The following is a 25,555-nucleotide window of genomic DNA, read 5'->3' on the forward strand; positions in this document are numbered from 1 at the left end:
TGTGACGTATTTTTTATTTTATTTTATAAAGGCCCAGAGGGCTCGCGAGTGTGTTGCCAGCTTTTAAACTGGTTATTTTCTTAAAGGCCCCCCAGTCGTGTCCGTTAGCAAACCATTATGTTCCCTAGAGCCTATCACATACATATAAACGTTATTTAGGCCTCGCATTCTGTGTTACCATTTAAAAACAATTGAAGCTCTAGAGACAAGTGGAATTTTCGTCCACCGGGAATCAAATTCACTACCATAAGTATCTAGTTATATCTGATACACCCTTGGTAAAGATACAATTTTAAAAATTTATCGTTAAGATTGGTTTTCAAGCATAAGTTACACAATTCAAAAGTGTTTTTTAAGCCTTAATTAAATACCATATTTTGAATTAAATAAAGGTATGGTAAATATTCGGTTAAATGGTTCATTATTAAACTATACGTAACAGACTCTGGGATTAAAAGCTTAGATCTAGTTCAAAGCTCAACATAATTAAACTTTTCAACTCGTTATATCAGTTAGATAGTTTCCTAGTTATTTAGCGATAATGGCTTTTGTGTGAGAATATACACTAAGCATCGAGTCGAGCCTTATATATCAAAACTTCCTGAATACTTCCCGTAAAAACAGCATATCATCATTTCATCATCATACACAAAGAGTGGCGGAGAGTTTATTGCCAGTTCTTCTCTTCCGTTCTACGCCCTTGATTTGAGAACTGGCACTAAATGTAAAATTAGAATCATTTAATGTATTTTTTTGGCGTTCACTAAGTTACCTAAATGAATAAAATATTTTAAATTTGAATCCCAAAGAATTCAATACAAGTATTACCAGTATTAAACTAAATGACTTTGACGTTGTTAATTTATGAGCAGTATTGTCCCAGCGTAAATATTCTATGTAGATCAAACAATAGATACAAGATATTGTTTTTCTATTATCTACCGTTTTCTAAGGCTTTGTTTAACGTAATGAGTTATTGATTGACATCTTATTAAGTACACGTTGGATAACAAATTTATATCCAACTCAGAGTTTAATCAAATAGTTTGTTGCTTTAATAACACGGTAATTTAATTCGTTTTACTGGATACACTTGGTCAGTATAAATATTAAAAATACATAGATCTTACGAAAAATCTGGTTTTAAAAAATAAATTTTAATTTTGTTAGTAGTGTTGACCCAGTGGCGTGAGGCTGACTTCTGAGGTCGTAGGATCGATGCCTTGGTGTGCCACTGATGGACCTTTCCATGTGCGCATTTAACATTCGAGCGAAAGATGACAAAATCGTGAGGAAATCGGCTTGCCAACCCAAGTTGACGACGTGTGTCTGGCACAGGAAGCAGACAAGACAAGACAGAACTCTGAGGTCCAGACTTCAGACTTAAATCCGCCACACTGGTTATTTATATCTATATATATAAAAGAAAGTCGTGTTAGTTACACCACTTATAACTCAAGAACGAAAGAACAGATTTGAGTGAAAATTGGTATGGAGGTAGCTTAGAGCCAGGAGACGGACATAGGATACTTTTTATCCCGTTCGACAGCGTTCCCGTGGGACTTGACATGAAACGTCAGTCACTATAAAAAGTGGTATAACAACTTGGAATAATAAAACGCAAATGATAGCTATGTAATTGACGTATAATGACAGCTATGTAATGACGTATATATGACAATTTGATATTTGTAAGAAATCAATATTCAAAATATTTCTATTAAATAAATACGTTTAATTATTTTTACAATTTACAATTTAATTATAATGATAGTGCTATTGCCCATTCGTATAAACAGTGAAGAGAACTATAAAACTCGGTATTGTCGTATGTATACAGTTCATCCAAAGAATGATGAATGTTTCTATTTGTTGTTGTTGTCGAATGACGCATTTAATCGAGTATTGGAACGGGAACGTGAATATGATCACCAGGAATTAGATTTAGTAGTTCAAACGAATGTACCCCTGTTGAAATACCAACAAAAGGAAGTTTATGATACTTTAATGAAGGCAAACGATGATGAAAATGGTGGTTTATATTTCCTAGATGCCCTTGGTGGAACTGGCAAGACATTCCTCATGTCATTAGTTTTAGCAACTGTTCGGGCGAGATCCAACATAGCGGTTGCAGTTGCTTCTTCTGAAATAGCAGCCACATTGTTAGAAGGATGCCGTACGGCTCATTCAGAATTAAAATTACCGTTAAATCTTCAAACTATTGGAGAACCAACGTGTAATATTGCAAAACACTCAGCAATGGCCAAAGTTTTAGCGGCATCGAAAATCATCATCTGGGACGAATGCACAATGGCGCATAAACGTGCATTGGAAGCACTTAACCGAACATTAAAAGATTTACGCAATGAATCGAGATGTTTTGGAGGAGCAATGATTTTACTGTCTGGCGATTTCCGCCAAATACTGCCAGTAATTCCAAGATCTACGGCTGTCGACGAAATAAACGCTTGCCTCAAATCGTCAAATCTATGGCGCTATGTGACGAAACTGCAGCTGACAACAAACATGAGAGTTACATTGCTTACTGATAAAAAAGAAGAAAAAGAATAAAGATGTAGATGACCTGAACTACATAATGGTATGCGTTTGGTGGTTAGAAAATTGAAGAACAATGTAATTTACGCTACGATAATGATAGGAAAATTCAAAGGTGAGGAAGTTCTTATTCCGAGGATCCCGATGATCCCAACCGATATGCCGTTTGAATTTAAAAGACTTCAATTTCCGATACGTCTTGCATTTGCCATGACCATCAACAAATCACAAGGCCAATCCTTAAAAGTTTGTGGTTTAAATCTAGAACATTCATGTTTTTCCCATGGTCAATTATACGTGGCATGTTCACGGGTCGGAAGACCATCAGCGTTGTTTGTTTTTGCGCCTGATAATAAAACAAAAAATGAAAAAATGTGTATCACAAGGTACTTAAGTGAAGAGCAACCTATGTACTAAAATACAGAAATAATAATGAATGATTAATGTAGGTATTTAATTTTTTTGTATTTTTTCCAATAAAAAAACCCAAACTGCTTATTTATTGCCATTAAGGCGGAACAAAGTTCGCCGGGTCAACTAGTTGTAATATAAAATACTTTAAAGGCATAGGAATAAAGTATGTTTACTATTAAAACTGCAGATATGTTGAGAGCAATATTTATTGCAGTCTTAGAGCGCTTAAGAAAATGTTTAAAAAACAAGAAAATTCTTGCAACATTTTCTCTTAACTTCGTCTTCATTTCCTTGTTAACTTGAATAAAGGAAAACATTTCACTACAAAGAAATATTCTTGATATATAAGGCTAAAATGGCAATTATTACGAATTCCAAAACTACCGGACTAAAATAAAGGTAAAAAAGAAAGTTAATTAATAATAATTAGTACCTTTTTTTTGCAAAAAAAAAAACCAACTATGGCGCACAGCTGTATTTAAATCGAAGCTAAGTGAATATATTAGAAAAAATACTTTTAATTTAATTAAGTATTTATAATTAATCTTTATTAATTTGTTTTAATTCTAAGATTTTTTTTTACTTTACCTTGGTTACTTTTAGTTTTAAGTTTATTGCAATCAATAAATATCTTTATTTATATAGGTAAATAAGTACACTTATGAACGTCAAAACAATTAAATTAATTGTAAATTTTTAATTTACATTTACTGCCAGTAAGCAAGTCAAGGGCGTAGAGCGGGCAAGAAACTTTCCGCCACTCTTTTTAATCGCCAAGTTTTTAATACAAATTATTTGAACTGGCACGCACGGCTATCGCTTTATTGTGATTATTTGATGAACGACTACAATGTAATGTTGACTCATGTAAGTGACATTTTTGTCTTTTTTGAGAAATAAAGTCTTAAAAACCTAAAAATTAAGTTCGGTGGCGGTAGTAGTATGGAGGTGTATAAATAAAACTATTTTTTTGAAGTTGCGTTTCATGGTTTATAAACTGAGCTTATTACAATATAATAGATAGAGGGATAGTGTCATAAATCTAAATGACACTTGTGTTTGACATTATCGGAAAGGAGAATTTTAATATGCAATTTAATTTGCCTCAATATTGGCTTTGTTACGATGGTTGTTTACATTTGGTTTACGCTTCTAATAATTAACTAAAATATTTATATGTAACTTAACTAAAATTGACTGTACTTCAGCTAAGTTATATGTAACTTAACTAAAGTCAAATATTTATAGCAAATTATTATTAGATATTGATCATATCCACTTCAAAAAAGAGATGTCTAGAAGTATGTACCTAATTGAAGAAGCGGCAACTCTTGAAGATGTTGTTTAAGTACTAATTTTAAATTCTAAGTATTATTTGTTGTTTCAAATGTTAAATTTTAGTTTACTTTAGTTTTTTTTAATGAATCTTTGTCTGTTAATGTACTTGCATGTTTTCTGTTTCATATACATATATTGTATGTAATCTGTTTTGGCTTTCTGTATTGTCTAATAAGTATAAGGTGTATGATTACTTATAATTAAATAAATAAATAATGTTCACCATAATTGTAGTATATTTTAAATAGACTGAGAAGTGTTGGCCTAGTGGTTTTAGCGAGCGACTTTCATCCCTAAAGTCATAGGTTCGATTCCCGGCTGTACAATAATGGATGTTCTTTCTATGTGCGCATTTAACATTCGTTTGAACGGTAAAGGAAAACATCGTCACGGGAGTACCTGATACCTATACTTACTTGCCTATTACATTGAAAAATTATCATTCAACAGATTCAGAGGCGTTTGATGATTAGGGGTTTCTAGAGTTACTTTATTATTATATTTAGACAGACTGTAACTATGTAATAGGTATTTTCAATTAATCAAAATACTCGAAAACTTTATCCGCAAACAGGTACAAGCCTTAAACTAAATTAACAACTTTACCGACCTTTTTCTATTGTTGGATAAATCATAATTTAGGGTTGGTACAAAATAGGACATATTAACGCAAGCATCAGTCACAGATAGACTTATAAAGACCCACAAACAATTCCGGGGAAATAAATACAGATTTATTTATTTTATTTATTTATTTTTATTTATAGGTAAATAAAGATAATACAACACTTTTGCCGTGCACCACTACATTGTGGAATCAGCTGCGCACTGAAGTATTTCCGAAGCAATTCGCCTTAGTGTTCTTGAAAAGAGCGTACTAATTTTTAAAAGGCCGGCAACGCACTTGCGAGCCTTCTAGCGATTTGAGTGTCTATCACTTAGTATCAGGTGAGCCCAGGTGGCTCACTGTTTGCCTCCTATTACATAAAAAAACCCTTATTATAAATTTCTGATTTTTGTTTCAGTGAAGTTAAGATTGATTTAGTATTGAAACATGTCGAAACAAATGTATGTTTGTACTAAGTCACATCATTCACTATGGGGGCTGTGAAATTTCATGTCAAAATATAGTTGTCTCACTCACATTTAAAACAGTTGTAAATATATTTAATTTCAAGGGGATTTAGGCAACCCTATACAACTTTTTAATTTCGTGTTCGGATTCGTAAATCCATTACAATGTAGGATGCTTTACTGAAAACCCTTTGTGATCCTTCATCAACTCCCATTTTTCATTAATGAATCGATAATTCATTAGGAGTTCAAGTTGTAATTGAATGCTCGCTTTGTAAACTGTTTCTATTGATGACAAATAAATATGTCTCTACAAATGCGCATTGACACACACATGTATGTAAAGTTTGATAATAAAAATTAATCCCTTTTTTTATTGAACAGGGGCAAACGAGCAAGAGGCCACCTGATGTTAAGTGATACCGCCGCCCATGGACACTCTCGATGCTAGAGGGCTCGCGAGCGCGTTGCCGGCCTTTTAAGCGGCCTCTTTTCCTAGGTCAGGGCATAACGCGTGAACAGTTGAACCGATTTCCCAATTTTTTTTTAGTTGTGTTATTTTCAAGAGAAGCTTCTTAATAAGAAAATTGCGCGGAATAATATTAACTAATCCACCATATTAAATAATCCTAACTGTAAAAAAATTTTTTTCACTGCTTTAAGCCTGTCCTAAAAATAAATTAGGGTTTTGTTACGCGTTATGTTTATTACGCGAGTTTAAATATTATGAAACGGACTTCATATAGAAAATCACCGCTTCTAATGCTTAAATGCTATGGGAACAGACGCTATTAAGCGGCGTGACATAGCTTAAATACCAAAAGAAAAGAATTCTAATAATTACGTATACATCCTTAAAACACTCGTAATATAAATCTTAAGGCCTTCTCCATCTACACGACACTGGCGAAGTACCTTGTGCCCAGTTGGCACACATTCAAACCATAAAAAAAAATCTTAAGGCATTTGTGGACCAATTATCACAACCCTCCTAAATTGCAAATTGTCAAAATTGTGTAATTATAACGTCTACATCACAGATGTTAAAATTAACTCGTGCAGTTTCTTTATAACTAAAAGTAAATTTAACAAGCACGTTTTCTCAACTTCGTAACATATTTGTTAGACTTCAAAGACTAGTTACGAAGTTGAATTGGTAGTTCACATGTTATGTGCATTGCCAAGAATATTAATATAATATATATATATATATATATACTAATTATGGACTTGACAAATCGTTATTAATTGCACACTACAGACATAACTTGACAAATCTAATTCATCTTTATGCATCAATCTTTAATTCATCTTTATTCGGACTTAGAGATAAACAATTATAAATAACGACATCATAAGAGGTTTATCAATTCTGCATTTTTCCAATTTTTATTTGTGTTCAGAGCGTTATAAAAACGTCTAAACTGTCCTCCAATTTGTTGGATGACACTTATCTTTTCGACATATTCGAATCCAATTCTAACACTATTTTTTTTATGTTTTAAGCTATTCACTGTATAACACTTGACATTATATACAAATTCAATTGCTTATACTTAGACTTTTAATTCCGTAGAATTCATCTTTCAAGAAAATTTTATCTAGAAAGGTTTCTAAAGTAGATTTACCACATCGATAATAATCATAAGCACCCGAGAGAGAGTAGCAGAGTCGACCTGAAGGATATATAAATGATTTTAGATACTATAAACACATGAGAGATTTCTATGTAAAGTCAAGAAATAAAAGCTGAAAAATTTCCAATCGACAGTGACTGGGTGAATGATGGCGCCCGGAATTCAGTCAATTGATGGATTGTCTTCCACTAGGGATGGTACAAAGTGATAAGGTGAAAAATTTACGACAAATTTCGTTGTAATAGTCAAGAGACTTTATTTTAGAATATATTTAAGCCGACACAATGACTTGGCGGAAGGCTATTTGTAATTAAATCAGTTACATATAGTATTTACAATATAATTAACCCACATAGTAATAATAATAATAATTGATAAATACAAGATTAAAACAAATTTAAAATATTTGGTTTCTTTAACGTAAGGAGTGTTTCCTTGCTGTATTGCAATACTTATTCCTTAACGCCCAAACCCAATAACCTATCTCAATCCATTTTTGACCATCTGAGATAGAAATCTTGGTCCAAGTATTGATATAATTGTGCCAATAACCAATCGACGGATTGTAATAGCCATCTGTCGATACAAGCTATTCATGGTACATGGACAGTTTAACTGTGCCAATATCCTATTATGATTTTGAATTACACCATTTTTTTAAATAATTAAAAAGGTATTTGATATGTTTTAAACATAGACATGTTATATATAAAATATTACGGTTTTATTTATTTGGTTTATATTGATTATCAAATATGAGTGTAATGAGCGAAGAGATTGGATTCTATCCATCGCCAAAAATGGATTGTCTTAGTTTTTGGTTATAGGATTAGATAGGAGATCAATCGACTGTCATGGTCTGACAATCCACAAACTCAGATTGTTTTCTATCTGCGATTCTGGATTAATTATTGGGTTCGGGCGTAAGCGAGGAAAACACCAGCTCTGGCGTCACTGGTTCAACCAGACGCCAACTGAAGTCTTAAATTAGCTGCTGCCCCTACTCCAAAGGGAACAAACTACAAAGGCCTGTGGATAAAGGCTATTTATATAAGGAAAAAATATATATATAAAAAATAGTTTTTAGAGAGTTGGAATCATTATATTATACATACATTACAATTGTAATTACATAGTTGTAAACGTCATCTGATAATAAACACTATCACTGTTTTAATATCTTACAAAGCAAAACTGTGATAAGCATTTAAAATTAAAATTATGTCGCGTATTTAATATTTTTGTTTTACATTTAAGAACCTACATTTTGTTAATAAATATTATATAATACATTTTTCTGATAAACAGTTACGTATTTACAGCGAATAATCCAGAACAGAAACCCCGCATCACGTTTTGAACACAGTACGAGGTATTGCTAACGTTGGGTTATTTACGAATATTATGTACTAGCCCCTCGGTTTGACATCTGTATATAATGAAAGAGTACCTGGATGACCGAGCATTGGTCGGAATTTTTTTTTAATTTTATAAATTGTGTTTTTTGGAAATTTTATTTAAGTACGAATTACATACTAATAAAATGATGAAATATGAGTAATATTTTTCGATCTTACCGGCAGAATAATAAAAAAATATGAACTGGTTATTTAAAGAAAATCATCATCATTTCTAGATAGATCGATTTATCGCCCCCGAAACCCCATGTATACTAAATTTCATGAAAATCGTTGGAGCCGATTTCGAGATTCCAATTATATATATATATCTATTAATATATATTAATTATTAAAACTAATTATATATATTAATTATAATAATTATCCTATAACTAATAATACAGCAAGCAACTGTTGTGAACTCATTCAGCGTACGAACAAATAGATCTACTTCGATAAAAATATTTTTATTAAAACAAATAATTTTCATTAATTACTTTCTAAAGTATTTTATCTAAAATGACGAATTTTGCTAAGTCAATTCTCTTTATTACGTTTAAATTCTCTCTTGCAAAGATTTTGTAAACATACTGCGTAATTTATCTATCTAAAGAGAATTATCTAAACTTCTGGAGAATATTGCGTATACAAACATAAGAAAACTTTCTTGAAAACCTAAGTAAAATTAATTAAAATTAATCCCGACTCCCGTAGGAACCAATTTAGGAATAAAATTATAGCCTCATAATGTTGAAACGCCATCTGCGGTCGGAGTAAATTGAAATTTTTAGAAGTCTGAAGCAATGACATTCCATTTCAAAAAGATGTAATGCTTTCGTGTGTACGCATAACATATAAAACACTAGCCTGTGTCCTCAATTTTTGCGCACATAATTTCGTATTATTGTTTTTATATGTAAAGCGTCTTTGACTCAAACCGGACATAGGTTTACTTTAAGTCAAATAACAAGTAGTAAATGAAAAAAGTATGTGGTACTCGGGAACTGCCTCGGTAAAGCTAGTGCATAGCATTTTTTATCAACTTCTGCAATTATATTTAATTTTTTATTTATGCAGTTTTTTTTATATTATTTCAATCTACCATTAGACTCAGCCTTACACGCCTATATAGTCTGTCTAACTTTATCGCGTATATCGTGTGTTAGGTTTATTTTCGTTACGGAATTTCTTGATTCAGTCACCGCGCTCAAAGCCCGATTAAAACTATGCAATAGCTTAAAAAAGATACATTTTTTTAAAAGTTTTGAGTAAAAAAATAATTATCACGAAATAGATGCAATTATTTACTGAAAAGAAACAAATATTTGTTGTTAAGTATAAAGCAATTTAAAACAAGATTCTTTGCGAAACAAAAGTGTAAAAAAAATAACAAGAAGCTAATTTAAGTATTGTAAAGCTCAGTAAATATTTCTCAAACAAACTTATTCTTTGTAGAAAACGTAAAGTCCAAGTCTCGGGGTTTAGTATTATGATGTTGTCTACTCTGTTCGAGGATATAATTAGAAATTACCTATAAATTAATTTAAAATTAATGTATTACTATTCGACCTCTATAAATTAAGTTATTACAAAACCGGGAGCTATGTTTACTGCTATGTAACTCAGTAGGTATAATGATGACTGAAATGGGTCGGAAAAATTCTAATTTTTCCTATTAAAATAGCATTGATTAAATTTTCTTTTTACTTGTAAGACCTTGTCTTCGCTGATATAAATTTTTATAGATATATGGCAAAAGGCTCGTGAGCACGTTGTCGGTTTTTAATACACGTCTTTTGGCTTTACCAGCTTTTTTCGTACAAAGAAGAAAATCTATTTTAGAGGTGACACAGGGACCAAACTTTTTCAATTTATTTTATTTCTTTATTAATACATTTTATTATTATTACTGTGTAGGTTAAACAAATTGTAAAACCTGTATATTTGATTGTTATGATTACTAATAAATATTTTCTAATTTTAAAAAGCATGTAATGTATTGCCAAATACAGGTAAATAATAACCGAAGATTTTCTGAACATATTTTTATTAAATATACACCCACGCCTAAAAGTTATCCCTTACGTTGCACGAAACATCGACCTGTTTATAGTGTCCTAAAATAACATCCTGTATTCGTAAATATTTGTTAAATATCATTAACAAGCAACACTTCCCAGAAGGTTCTCCGAATACGGAAATACGTCTACAAATTTCATCTATTTTTGTTGATCCAAAAACTTTGTATATGCTATTTAGCTCTCATATTAAATGAAAAGAAGAGTAAGAGGCGTTCCTCCAACTTTGGAGTAGAGACTCTTGAACCGTAGGGTTCAAATGCACAGCTAAATAAGATTTAAGTTAACGTCAGGTTGAACCGGTGACCTCAGGTGCTTTCTTCGTTCAACGAATAAGTATCGCAATACAGCGAGGATTCACCACCATTAAGGCACACTGACACACGGACAAAACTTTTTAAATTTGTTTTTATTATTATTATTAGAATGTAGGTTATGCATATTGTAAATACGGTATAATTATGTTGGAAATAAATATACCTCAATTATTAAAGCATAATTTAATAATAATAAAATAAAGCATTTTTAAGATGTACCCAACATCATTCAACAGAAAAAAACTTTAATCTCGTAAGTACATTACTTTCATACTAATTAAAATTTCTCCGGCTACAAAGGTCACCGACTTGTCAATGGAGATAAAACTTGCAGGGGCTTTTCCTTTCAGTCTGTATTGACGCAGCAAAACAAAAGCTTTAGAAAGCTTATTATGCTACACATTCATTGCACTATTATTTTCTCAGAAACGGATTTTTATATATTTAGTATTAATATTACATAGGAATAACTTATTCATGCAAATTCTCGTGTCTCGTGTGTCTTATTAAGCAAAAAATTCTAATCAATGACAAAGAACTCAGTCCGCCATTTTGTTTTACTAACTAACGAACATTTTCAAAAACAATCGAATTTCAATTTTAAAATTTCATGTAATTTGTCAAATATACTTGACAATGTACAAATGACATTTGGGATTGTCTTCTGTCATTTCGTTAAACTGCCTTAATTAGTTGACAAAAGTAATAGATTAACACGAATTACATCTGGCAAGTTTATATGGGCTTTCAGATAAACGCATTGACAGCAAGCGGAAACTCGCCGAAAACTTTTCATTGTTATGTTACAAATGACATGATCGATACAGATTTCGGGAACTGGACTCTGGTGGTTGTGCCAAATTATATATTTTATTTATCAAAGTCTACTTCCAACACTTAAATATAGTATTTAAAATATTCTTCATCAACATCCTATAATAATAAAAAATATATCTTATATCTTTAAACGAGCAATTCTTGTATATATATATAATTGGAATCTCGGTATCGGCTCCAACGATTTTTATGAAATTTATTATACAGGGGGTTTCGGGGATTAGGAATCATTTCTAGAAAATGACATTTTATTCGTGTTTTATCAACTTAAACATAGAATTGTAGTTAAATATAATTTCCAAAAAACATAACTTATATAAAAAAATCCCGAGCAAGGCTCGGTCATCCAGGTACTAATTAGAAAATTTAAACAAATCTTAAAAGTTTGGTCCTTGTGGAAGTCTTTAAAAAAATATAAAATAAGTAATATATAGAATTCTCGTGTCAGTGTTCCCATCCGAAACGGCTCGGCTCATTCTTATACATTTTTATGGATATTTAGTAACTCTACGGATCGGCTACTGTCTGAACATTTATCTGTGTTAGATAAATGTTCCATGAATGTACTAAAAGGTAGGCTAGGCATTGAGGACAAACACAGTTCGCAGGTACCTATAATATTGCGATAACAGTTAATAAACTGTCTTTATCGTGAATTCCACTCGGTATTTCAAGTGATTTTCAGTCAGTGTTCAGCGAATCTCTTGAATATTGCAATTTTAAATACGAACCTCAACGAAATTGTCAGTCACGAACCGCTGTACAAGCGATGTCTTTCCGCACTGTGTGTCACCCACTAGGACCACTTTTATCTCCTCTTCAGTGGGTGTGCCAGCGCCCCCTTCAGTCTTCTTGCCGGACCACATATTTTATCCTGAAACAATGATTTGATAAATGTAAAACCGGTATTTCACGAAAATAATACGTTCAGTAAACAAATCAGCGATATTACCGATTTACGGTAATTTATAAAAGGAAAAAATGTTTTGATTATTGTCACATATTGTTGGAACTGGTATTATTAAACACTTGTATCTTCCTTCTCGGAAACTAATTGTCATATAGGTGATTATGGATTCCAATAAATGTTTAATAGTTTTTATGATTACGTTTAACCAACACGACTATTAAAAACACATGTCTTTAATATTTTTTCCTAATCTTTCGTTATTTTATTTATGAAGATGTCTTTTAAAAATTACAAAACCAAATGTATAATTAACAAAAAAAATTAAAAAGTTCTAAACTAATTCAATTAAAATATCATTTTAACATTAGTTTATTATATGAGACGTTTAGCCAAAGAAATTGTATTTTTCTTCTTATATCTCCTTTAGCAAGCGGAAGTTTCCATTTAAAACACGCTTTTACAATAATGTTTGAGTAAAAATTGTGATTTTTCTTTTCTATTGTTGTAAGACTATATATTGTAACTGTCTTCATATAAAAAAAAATTGTTGGGAGCAGTGTTGGCTTAGTGGTTTTTCCGTGCAGTCTCTTGAAGGTTCGAACCATAACACGAATGGACTATATGAAAAGTTTATACTCGAACGATGTATTAAAATTCGTGTTAAAGCCGTACGTAGGCCCAAAAAGTTAACAACGTGTGTCAGGCACAGAAGGCTGATCACCTACTTGCCTATTAGAAAAAACGAAATCGCGAAAAACAGATCTGATGCCCAGATCTAAAGGTCTGAACGTAACGTATACGGATATATAGATTCAGTTTTTTTTTAATCTTTTCAAGTGCTCTTATGTCACACGAAATATATAAATAATTGAACTTTAATGTGGTTGTCCGCTAAGAAAACTCAAGACCTTTGACATCAATTCAGAATTGCTCGATTTATTGAAAAATTTTTATAGTAAAAGCGATTTCCAGACGTTTTATCCATTGAAACTTTTCCACTTGAAACTTTTATTAATTCTTCTACAACCTTCTCTGGATTAGTGTAGGGTGACTTTGATTTGTGGCGAAAATAATACCACTCCTCTTTTCCACCATGTCGGTGATTTTACTCGGCCAACCAGTAGAAACTATGCGCGCGAATACTATTTTTCCCTTGCTTGTGTGTATGAGCCTTATGTCGCTTTTCTTATTTCATCTCAGTTCGTTTATAACTTATTTCTTCTACGTTAATTTCAATATAAGTATTTATTTTTATGTATATATGTATTACCTTAAGAAGTTCCTCTTTCTTTATATATATAGACATAACTTTTTTTTACAAAACCGCGTTAAGAAGGCTCCGGGGTCGCTGTCGCATTCTACCGTGACCGCGATGGTATGTTACCCTCAAAAAAATTCGGTGCAATATACACTACATAGAAGGTAGGAGATGTGTATATCTTCTCCTATTAACTCCCCGTCTTCTACTCCTAGGACCTGACTTAACCTGACTACAAAACTCATACAAAATCAATAAAATATTAAGTTTAATCGAAAATTATAAGTTTATTGTATTTTTCCTGGCTTAATTCCAGACAACTAAGGAAGGACTATTATTTTTTTCTTTTGATTAAGTTGTTATTTTCTCTTTACTAAATAAAAGTATTGTAATGATTGTCGACGCTTCAGTGGAAATTGTGACCAATTCGTGTTCCGCCGTCTCAAAAAGTTTGAAGTAAATAAAAAAATAAACATTGCGGATAAGTGTCTTACATAATAACATTACCCTGTCTGTTTCGTTAATGTGCTGAATACGTAAGGTATATTTAGAAAAAAGGAAATATCTACTTAAGCTAAAAGGAAGTCCGTAATAATTCGAAAGAATGTTCACTATAGCACTATAAAAATTATGCCAGCGAAGCAAATTTACGGCATTAGGTATCACTTCTCAGATCATTTACTGCCGGACATATAACCGTGGCCGCTTTAACTCGTAAATGGTTATCGTAGATATCGTAGAATAGATAGCTAGTAGATTGGGTTTTAATCATAATAAAAGCGAGACAGCAATAGTGTTAGAGAGAACAAAAGCGAATGTCTAGTCTGTACATATTTTGTAGTTTGACTTCAGTTACTGAAGCCAAACAAATTCGTTTACATTTTAATATAGATCTTTGTTTTATACATTTGACTCTGTAGTCCTAGGTAATTGAAAATATGCTAGAAATATAATTTGCATATACTCGCGGCGAAAGATAACAGCGATAATAATCAAGTAGATTATTAAGAATAAATGATGGTCTGAGCCATAAAATTTTTGGATCTGCTTTTGAACGAGGTATTTTTTGTGTCAGTCACAAGTAATGCCAGGTGTTCCTGCTGGAAATAGGCCTCTCCTGTAAATTTTCCGCACGACCGGTTCACTGCACTCTGCCTTCCCTCTAACCTTATCAGATCATCTGTCCATCTAGTGGCAGACCGTCCAACGCTTTGCCGCCTGGCTCTTTGAATTTTTTTAACGAATAAGCTTCAAATTAAATTTCCTATATATCTCAAAAGTACTTTCACGCCGGAAAATTTATTGGTATAACATTATGAAAATTCACGTTCTTAATATTCCATAAGGATTCTTCCGTAAAAAAGGGAGCTTATAGCCCCGCAAAGTTATAACATTAATAAGGGTAGGCATTGTTAAAAACGACCCTTGCTCAAGTGTATTCCCGTGAGAGGACACAAAATCATTCTTAAATTTGACTAGTTTTAAAGCTATTGCATAGATTTTATCGCACGTTTTGAGAGCGGCGACCAAATCAAAAAATTTCGTAACGAAAATAAACATAACACACGATGACGTAATATAGGTGCAGCCAATACGCGTTAGAGCGGGACCGGACACATACTGCCTCTCACATCGGTCTAGCGTGATCGTTCACGTGGCTCATGTGCGTTAGAGTGGGACAGATCGCATACTGCGTATTCATATCTATATAGGCTTGTTAATCTGAGTTTGGTAGAGTGGTAGATTGAATTAATATCAAAGAAAAAATACAGCCAGCCAGAAGTGTGAAGCTGAAAAGAGCATTTCCTAAAAGGCCGGCACTCGCCAGTCTCACAGTTATCAGATGAGTCTTCTGTCTGTATAAGCTTCATTAAAAGCTTAATGATAAAGCTAAAATGTTTGGCCCATGCACCTACATGATATTCATGAGTTCAATGGTTAACATAGATTAAGTTATAATTACCCTATTCTGGCCAGGGGCTATGAAATCTTACATGCAACTGGGAGTATCTACATCTAATAGAAAGAACACATTCACATAGCATGCAGCAATTTTGTGCAGACATCTGGTTGTAAGACTCTCCTTGTTGTACTAAGTATTGAAAATATTTACAAAATAAAACGCAAGCAGATAGTTAAAGCTACTTGAAGAAGGAAAGGTTTTTATGGAAATATTACGTTCGGGTTTTCTGTTCGCAATAGTATGGTTAAATACTTAACAACGATGACATATGTCAGAGAATGCTAGGATTATCAGGAAATGTTATTGAATACATGAAATAGGAGGCAAACGGGCATAAAGACCACCTGATGTTAACGCGAACGTTACATAAATGATACCGCCGCCCATGGACACTCACCAAAAGGCCCGCAAGTGCGTTGCCGGCCATTCATAAATTACTCTCTTTTCGTGAAGGACCCTAAGTCGAATGTTAAGCGTTACGATCGAGTCAATTGAACTTTGTTTCTTTTGGTTATAGATTCCTTCTTTTATTTTTAAGAATCATAATTTGGTTTATTTTATTTTATTGTTTCATAGTTTGGAATCATAACTTAACGAATAAAGGTACGAATATTGTTACGACGAATCATCGCGAGTGGGATCGAGGTCTCTGTCAAAAGCCAAGATGGCGATCTTGGCTTTTGACAGTGTTTAGGGAACGCGAGACAGTATTCAGTAGAATTGTGGTGAATTGTTTAAACCGACTTGGGTGTATTGTAAAAGTGAAATCGGTGCACTGATTATTCGTGTCTTTACCGACAAGACGCTCAAAAATGACGATTGCAACATGAAGTAACGATATCTCCGACAAATTATAACAAGCCGTTATATAAATTATAACAAGCTGCAATAATTATAGTAATTATATTTTTAAATAGGATTAAATGAAAAACTAAACATGCTACGCTCCCAAAAATCAGTAAAAAACATTATTTATTACAGAAATACCCACGTTATCCTTACAGCCTATGCCTATATATACTATAATGTCAAAGACATTTAATGAAGTAACATATATATATAAATTTAACACATAATATACAAAATATCGCTAACATACAAATATGTCGATAGTGTCGGAGACAGCAGGCGCAACGTCCTGGATAACGGGGATCTGTGCAACAGACTGATTTTTGCCCTTGGTATCGCAAATAGCGTAGGCCTTCGCCGTCGCACATATGCCATAGGTACTAAGAAACCCAGTTCTTGGAGTACTCGGGTTGCACACTACACCCCTCAAGACTTTCACTACGTAGTAGATAATTTATTGTACTCTGGATATTTGCGAGCCCTCTGGCATTGCGTGTCCATGGGCGGCGGTATCACTTAACATCAGGTGAGCCTCCTGTCCGTTTGCCTCCTGTTCTATAAAAAATATAAAACACTTGTCTTAGCCATTAAAATAGTTATGGTTAAGTACCAAACGAGCGGTTTTACGTACGAGATTTGCATACGCAAATATTATCATTCCTATTTCGTATAACGTATAAATGTAACGACTCCCCGAAACGTAAAACCACAGTATGCTTCCCATATTATCTTAGCAAATATGAAGTTCGGAGCAGTTTACGTGTCATGAACTTAGATGTGCATAGTACGAGATTCTGAAAACACAGACTTAAGTTAATAATTGTCTATTGAATAAAGAGATTTTGAATTTGGAATTATGAAAGATATTGAATAAATGTTTAAGTAATTAATACAACAATTCATAAAAGTCAAGGCGAGCGCTCTGTAATTGAATTTCAATGGTCGAGTCTGCCCGTTAGACCTGTTCTATAAAAAAAATATCTGTGAACTAAACAGCTACTATCTCCACATATAAGTCTGTGCCTCTTATATTCAGATCTCAATCGAAATATATAAAAAAAACACTGTTTTTTTTAACCTCTATATGTCTCGCACAGATTTCTGTTTCTGCTTCATGATAAATTGTCAAATCAAATATACAAATGTCTCATGTCGTGTGCTTGACACATTTCGTTGACTTTTTGGGTATAGGACAAGCCGGTTTTCAGCCTTAATGCGCAAATAGTCTAAAAATTGGTACACAGCCGGGGATCGAACCTACGACCTCAGGGAGGAGAGTTGCTATACTTGATTAGCAGGTTTTATAAAGCTGGGTAAAAATCAAAACTGCCATGTTGTCAACACGTTTGAACAATGGTACGCGATTTTTTGAACTAGACATTTGTATAAACTCAACGCTAGAAAGTTAATTAGATATTATTTTCAGGGATTTAAGTTAAGAGGCGATGATAGGTAAGAATATCCAAGGCATACATTTATATTTGTTTGAATGTTTGCAGATTGTTTTCATTCTGAGATTGTGGATCAATTATTGAGTTCGTGACAGATATTTTTTATCAATTGCGCCAGAGGAGTGGGCTTACTGGCGTAGACTTTATATTTAAGATAAACACATAGAAACAATCCATAGGATCAATTTATGTCGCCTCAAAATTAGAAATAACTAATATCACCGCATACACGAATTCATGTACGACCAGTCCACAAGTAGCACCCGTTCGCGAGCATGACGCATGGCCAGCCATCGGCCCCCTCGCCATATTATTTTAGGGAGAGAGACAACCCGACGCATGGACAAAGATGTTACACTAAGATTCCAACGAAATGAAGTCTCAGAGCACAAAGTTGATTTAAACTAATTAATTACATAAATATAAATTTAATGTCTGTCCGAGTGTTTCATTACGTAAAATTTATTACTCGCCCATTCAGATAAACTGTTTCACTTGAAAATTTCTTGAAACCCCTTCTAATTTGTTACAAAGCGATTAATTTGTAAAGTTTTAATCCAAATTGCCGTCAAAATAACTTAAAGCAATATATTTCTTGGGTCCAAATTGAATACTTCACTGACCTGGCCCCTGCTGGGTCTAAACTAACAAGAGAAACCCAAGAGAGCAAAATTAACCTGCACGCATTTAGATTTAGACTCTTACCCCAGCTTCTTCTTAAGCCAGCCCTATCTTCACCAGCTATATATCTGCTTACATACTTTAACGCCCGAACCTAATAATTAATCTAAAATCTTAGATTGAAAACAATCTGAGATCAGACCGTGACAGTCGATTGTCTATCTGCATCTCAATAACTAAACCCTACGAAGACAATCCATTTTAAAGGTGCCACAGGGACTATGCCTTCATCCAGTTTGCCTTCTGTTTTTATATGAGTTTTCTTTGAATTATTACATTCATGGTTATGTCACTTTTCTATGAAATGAAAGAATGGTTTTGACAATCCGACACTCGGCACAAACATTTGCATTCTCCAGGGGTGTGATTCTGGTGTGCGCGACAAGACGCAATATCGATAATTAAGATATAATATTCTGCTTGTGTGGTGCGAGGACTTTGGAAATGAAATATCATTAAATACAAAGTTAGCTATATAGGTCTATCTTTATTTAGCATGAAAATTATTTATTTAATTGATAAAGAAATACTTCGTTGCAAGAACAATTGCGACAATTTAAAAAAAAGGTGACGGCCGCCCCATAGCTCTTGAACGATTGCTTGCTTGCTTGATCGCCATGCAACGTCAAATAAAAACAAATTGAAGGCAAGGCAAAGGCAAAAATAAGCATATAACAAATCAATTAAAGCATAGAGACAATAAAAATGGACCTGGAAATTTACTTGGTTAAAAGTAATTTAAATATCAACGAAGAGTGTTTTTACTTTTTAATTACTTAATAATAATTTAAAACATTATCAGTAACATTAGAACGAGATATCAACTCAAAATTAATATAATTTAACAGAATCCCGTGAAATACAAAATAATATCACGCATCACAGAATCGCACCCTAGTATTCAATTCGCCGATCATCGTTCCCGACACTGGCATTCGTTCAAGTGTCAAGAAACGCCATTTTGTGTTTGGCGTTTGCACTGGGAGACGCGTGGTTGTATTTTAAAGTATTCAATTGCAACATTTATTGTGTTTGTTATTATTATTTAATCATTTTTAATTCAGTGAAAATATATATATATATATAACTTATTCCCCTCACTTTGACTCAGTCGACGTATCGTCAGAGGTCAGCTCTTTTGACAAATAAACATTTACAAGGTCATAATTTTTATTTAATTTATTTTTTTTTAAATAAAAATGATTATTTATGACACGTAAGTGGGGAAGACTTAGTGTTTTTTTAATACAGTCAAAATCGTTAAGATCGTTTAGAATGTTCCGGTTATATTTTATTTTATATAATTGACCAAAATCCCGGCTGAATTCGAGAAAAGGTTTTTACGACCAAGTAAATTTTTTATAAATTATTATTATGTGCTAACAGTAAAATGTATTTATTTAGCGTTAAGGTAAGTGGTAATGTAATTCCTTTTTTATTTCAGCCAAATATAAAACCTCAAAATAACCTGGCCGGCAATCATTCAACGTCAAATCAGAAAACTGAATGACGTCCATGTACATTTTACAAATAAATAAATAAATCAATTAAAAAATGGATATACACGAAACTCAACTGAAAGAGGACTGGAGGAAATTAATAACCAATTTACAAAAGTATTTACCAAAGAAAAAAGACATATTGGTTTTAAAGCCACGGGTGACTATGACAAGATTGAGTGACGTCCACGGTGAGGCCAAGAACGTCTTCCCACAGTGCTTTGCCGGTACCAAGCTCGTAATATACAAGGATGTTATGAACAAAGTGAAACTCGTTCAGAACTACTCCTTTGGGAAATCAAAGGCTCCGCACACCTGCTACTCCCGATTGATTCACAAAGAAATGGAAGTTAAAAACTCTGAAGAGGGTCTTGTGGTCGATTTGGCGGGATCAGCGACCGCCACATACCGGGAGACGTTGGAGGACAACCTGGAAATAAGAATGACGACCAAGATTCGTGACCTGGTGTCGTCAGACGTTGAAGCAGTGCTCGAAAAGGAAACAGACCGATTCATTGGTTCCGTTTCGTTTGGCATGAAGGATGTCGACGTGAATACGTCGAAATATGTCATCCAATGCATGTATAAAGCAATGCCGGGATTAAGTTTTGGCAGTGAGTTTGGTCATAAGCCACTTTCGTTGGCTCAGCCATGGCTCTCGTTCAGTTTAAGGTACGATAAACCGTCTTTTACAGTATCTTCAACTTATAGCATGGTCGGATTCCAGACGTGTTTTTATAAACAATTTGCGCAGAAACTCCGAATAGCGACGATTGTTAATAAGAATCATGGAGGTCAGACGACTCTGAGCGTTGCGCTGAATAAGATTTGTGAGAACGGTACGGAACTGAAGATGTTTGTAAACTCCCAACTGTACAGTGGTTTTACCGTTGAGAAGGATGTGTTTTTCCAAGACGTTGATACGGAGACGCGGGTGGTTCGACTCCTGGCCAGTACACTGATTGACGGACGGAATCGGGTCCGCTTTGGATTTGGAGTTCACCTGGACTTTTAATACATTTGAAATTGCTTGTTAGTTTTTTGTAGTATTATTTGTTTGTATATAAGTATACATAGGTTTTAATAAAGGTTTTGATTCAGTGATTTTTTAAACAAATTTGTCATTGTAATACTGTACTTTTTGGATGTTAAATAATACAGCCGCCCATGGACACTTTATTACCAGGAGGCTCGGAAGTGCGTTGCTGGCCTTTAAAGAAATGGTACTCTCTTGAAAGACCCTAAGTCGCATTGGTTAGATGAAGACGTGTTCGGTGAGTCTGGGATGCGAGCCAATACCAGATTTAAATTATTTTTAATTATATATATAGGTATATTATTAAATTTTCTAATAGTGTAGGAGCACTTATATCATGTAACAGTAAAAATTGACAACATTTGTTAGTAAATGTTTTAATGTTAGAAAATGTTTACAAAGATTTTCTAACGGCAATGTGGGAGCACCATAATTGTTCTCAAGTGAAATATTAAGTTATTCAAAGTACAGAACGTAATTCGTGGTAGGTAAATAAGATTAAAAACTTTCCGAATGTAATGAAAAAGAAATAGGATATATTTCAAATAAACTTTGTACAATTTGCGGCTCAGATAATACACGAGACAGCTCGTTATCTCAACAAAATAAAATCTCAAACTTTAAGTTTACGAGTTGTACTATTTATTTTCATTCCAAGAAAAACATGGGGGCGTTTGAAAGGGAGCTAGGTTACTTTGAAGTTTTGTTCGTACTATTTCCTGATGTCTAATTATTTGAATACATGCCCGTTCTATGATGTCTATGGGGGGCGGTATCACAATATCAGATATGCCTTCAATTACCTAAAAAAATTGCTATAATAAAGTAATTTATTAAAAATCGTATAAAAAATTCAGTATTCGCGTAAAATATTCGTTCATTACTTGTCTTAAAATTTAAGAATTAAATCACGAATGGGGCATGGGGCTTTTTATATTTTTGATTTCATAAATTTTTTTAAGATAGCAGGGGTCTAACAGGCACAGTCACAGACAGGTAGGGGCTAAGTGATACCGCTGTTCATAGACACTCATATAGCCAGCGGTCTCGCTAGTGTGTTGTCGGCCTTTCGTGTTATATGCATGCACTTGCACGAACACGAACCTGTACTTAAGAGAGATTTCCATCCGGTTAACACGTACACTTAAGTATGACATCATTTCTGCGGCCATTTATCTTATTTCTTTTTACTTTGCCTATAATAATGTGAGAAAAGATTTTTGTTTCACGAAAAATAACTACTGGACCGACAATTTTTATTAGATCTATTCTTAGATAAATAGAGAATCATTACATAACTATATTGGCTATTTATTCCTAAAGTATTTAAAAAAAGGAAATGTCCTTGAAAAGTCGATAAACTTTTCTATAAATCTATTTGACTATAATTTTAACTAATGTGACGGAATGACTACCACGTGATGGAGAAGGCGAAAGACAACTTAATACATTATTACACTGCTGTCTTTTACTATTATCATTTCTACTAAGGGCCTGTTTCACAATGTATGGATAAAGTGCCAAATAGCTATGCAACACATAAATTATTCGAAAGATAAAAGTTCCAAATAAGATAATTCGAATTTCATGACGTATAGCGCTATCTGTCAGTCGTGAAACGCAAAAATACTATTTATCCTACCAATAAGTAACAAATAGCTTATTTGGAACTTATCCGGACATTGTGAAACAGGCCCTAAGTATTACATTGTTATTCTTTTTTAACGACTGAGACCCAAACTAGCTCCTGTGGTCTCTGGCAGAATGACCAGCACTGTGCGACAGTCTGCTCCTCAGCATAATGCTGAGCCAGGGTCAAATACAGCCACAACACGCATAACATACTTAAAAGGTACCTTGTTCTTAAAAAAGGTTTTTCATTTTTTTCTTGGATTATTGTTAGTTTGTGTGTATCTGTTTGTGTTTTGGTAGGAATAAATGTTATGTCTATGTCAACAGATTGGTAGAAGATATAAAGAGAAGAGGAGTCACAACTTAAAAAGAAGCTCAGTAGAAAATAACAAAGGCAGGCCTTTGTGTCAAACGCTGATCATCAAAACTATATTATATAACTATATATATTAACTAAAACAAATATTTATATATAAGACAATGTGTTGCAGACTATTGTAGTGTAAAGTATAAATATTAGGGATTTATTTGATTAAAGAAGATATAAAAATATTTGTAAAATAAATTAGATTAGTTCTCTTTAGGTGATTATAATTTAAAAAAGTTCTCTCTCCTTACTTTCACTTTTCTTTCTTTGTGAAAGACAAGGATAGAAGAAAATCGTAAAGAAACCGCCTAAAAACCCGCAAGTCACCTACAGAGGCTGATTTTCATCGATCAGCCTGATCTTCCTCCTTCATTGTGCCTGACACACGCTGAAAGAAACAGATACAGAAATCCCACCAAAGATAAAACACCAGGATTTAATTAATTTGTCCTGTCTGAAAATTATGATAACAACTGTACCATTTGCATATTTAAAAACGCCGACACGAATTTTCCCCATAAAATCTTCATATATATGGCCCTCAAAGGCTGTTACGAGACACAGGCTATACAGGCTAAGCTGCATTGAGCTTATACCACAAAATCCTAAGCTTTGTTAGATTTTCGAAAGTTTAAAAGAGGCTTTTGGGCATCAAATTTGATACTAGGTTTAGGAAAAGGTTTCGCTGTTCTAAATATTTATTTATTTACAATTCGTTACATTTATAAACAAATAACATATGTACACAAAAATTATAAGGTATGTAACGGCCGGCCTTATCCTTAAGAAGCGATGTCTTCCAGGCAATCTTATAAAGGGAAAAAACTAAAATAAAAAAAATACGATGTTTAAAATGCAATATTACTTAAGGTTCCAACATAATGTTATATCTACAGTAAGTAACGAGTATGTTATCATAAAAATATATATGTTACCATAAATTAAATATTAAAATACACTAAACATTACCAGCAAAACAACGGATTAGTTGTATATATATTATATAGGCAGATAACGATGCTTTTTTTTATTTTTTTGCCCCTACTACCTACAATTTAAATGTAATTGATGAGGGATTAAATTAATGTAAAACATATTCTTAAGGATCCAAACGTACGCGCATGGACATATTGCTTATTTGACTCTGTATGTTTACGCCTAACATCCGCCCAGTGGGGTAGTCTGAGCAGGAAATATAATATAAACTAGCCATAGCACATGCGCACGGGCATCCTTCTTCTTTGGAGTATTTTAGTAGGACCTTTATTCATTAGAATTTAAGTTATTAAATAGATATTTTTTTATTTAGAGTATTTACAATATTGTTAACCTACATATTAATAATAATAATAAAACCATTGATAAATAGAAAACTTATATATATACTTATATACTTATTCGTTGAGCAAGAAAAGCACCAACTCTCATCGATACTATTAATTCCGGGAATTCCGCTCAGTCATTCTTTTCAATTGCCCTTATCTGATGCGAAATGGAAGTATACCAGTACCGTTCAAGGCAGTGAAACTGAAAAGCCAAATGCCTGAAGCATTTTCTCACTATAAATATATTAAATTCTGGCTAAAGCATGTACTTAAAACCCATATCGAAGTTAATTGACCAGAATTGCGCTGTTAAAGCCAAGATAAGATACGTTATTTTTTTTATAATTTTCACTTTCTTGATACAGCAGGAACAAGACGCCTAAACAGAACTAAACCTAAAAACTAAACTAAGTTAAAAATGCGTGCGTGTATTAGCTATTTCAAGGTCAATTCAATTTTTTTTTAAATCGTTTACGTGCTAAGATAGTTCAATAAGATAGATTATAAAAATTAATTATAAAAATCCGCACATACAGCCATATGTCAATAGACATGCTTATGTCAAATTAATTTCTAACTCAAACTCAAAAGTGTCTTTATTCATATAGGTAAACATGTACACTTATGAACGTCAAAAAAAAATTAAATTAATTATAAATTTACATTTACAACCAGTTCGCAAGTCAAGGGCGTATAGCGGGTAAGAAGAACTATAAGAACTATCTATAATGTTTCATAGTAGGAACATTAACATAATGTCATAATAATAAGTTATTTAGGTGTGTTATGTGGTCCCCACTATATTATTAATATTTCTATTTACTATTTCTTTAACCATCTGTTTACGACATAATTTAAGATTTATTAGTTTGTTCGACGTAATTTATCCTTATTCTTAAAAGACAAAACCCAAACCCTTTTAAACATCTGTTA

General features: G+C 33.0%; 2 protein-coding genes across 4 annotated transcripts in view; one reads left to right on the forward strand and one right to left on the reverse strand.

Annotated features, from left to right (window-relative positions):
• Positions 1-25,555, reverse strand: part of LOC110996129 (rho-related GTP-binding protein RhoN) — a 76,615-nt gene that overhangs the window by 12,788 nt on the left and 38,272 nt on the right. For all 3 annotated transcript variants that reach the window (XM_022263663.2, XM_022263661.2, XM_022263662.2), the window contains exon 2: positions 12,383-12,525. In XM_022263663.2, the coding sequence (XP_022119355.1) occupies positions 12,383-12,517 (135 nt within the window). In that variant the 5' untranslated portion in view covers positions 12,518-12,525. The remainder of the gene's footprint in view (positions 1-12,382; positions 12,526-25,555) is intronic.
• Positions 19,684-21,410, forward strand: LOC110996128. Its single transcript, XM_022263659.2, has 2 exons — positions 19,684-19,923; positions 20,208-21,410. Exon 2 carries the CDS (start codon positions 20,318-20,320, stop codon positions 21,275-21,277), a length of 960 nt encoding a protein of 319 aa, XP_022119351.2. The 5' UTR covers positions 19,684-19,923; positions 20,208-20,317; the 3' UTR covers positions 21,278-21,410.

Source organism: Pieris rapae, chromosome 21 (assembly GCF_905147795.1).
Source record: "Pieris rapae chromosome 21, ilPieRapa1.1, whole genome shotgun sequence".
Taxonomy (NCBI): Eukaryota; Metazoa; Arthropoda; class Insecta; order Lepidoptera; family Pieridae; genus Pieris; species Pieris rapae.

Bases quoted from the DNA above. Each gene is read 5' to 3' on its own strand.
- LOC110996128 (XM_022263659.2), top strand. From the start codon at position 20,318: ATGGATATACACGAAACTCAACTGAAAGAGGACTGGAGGAAATTAATA.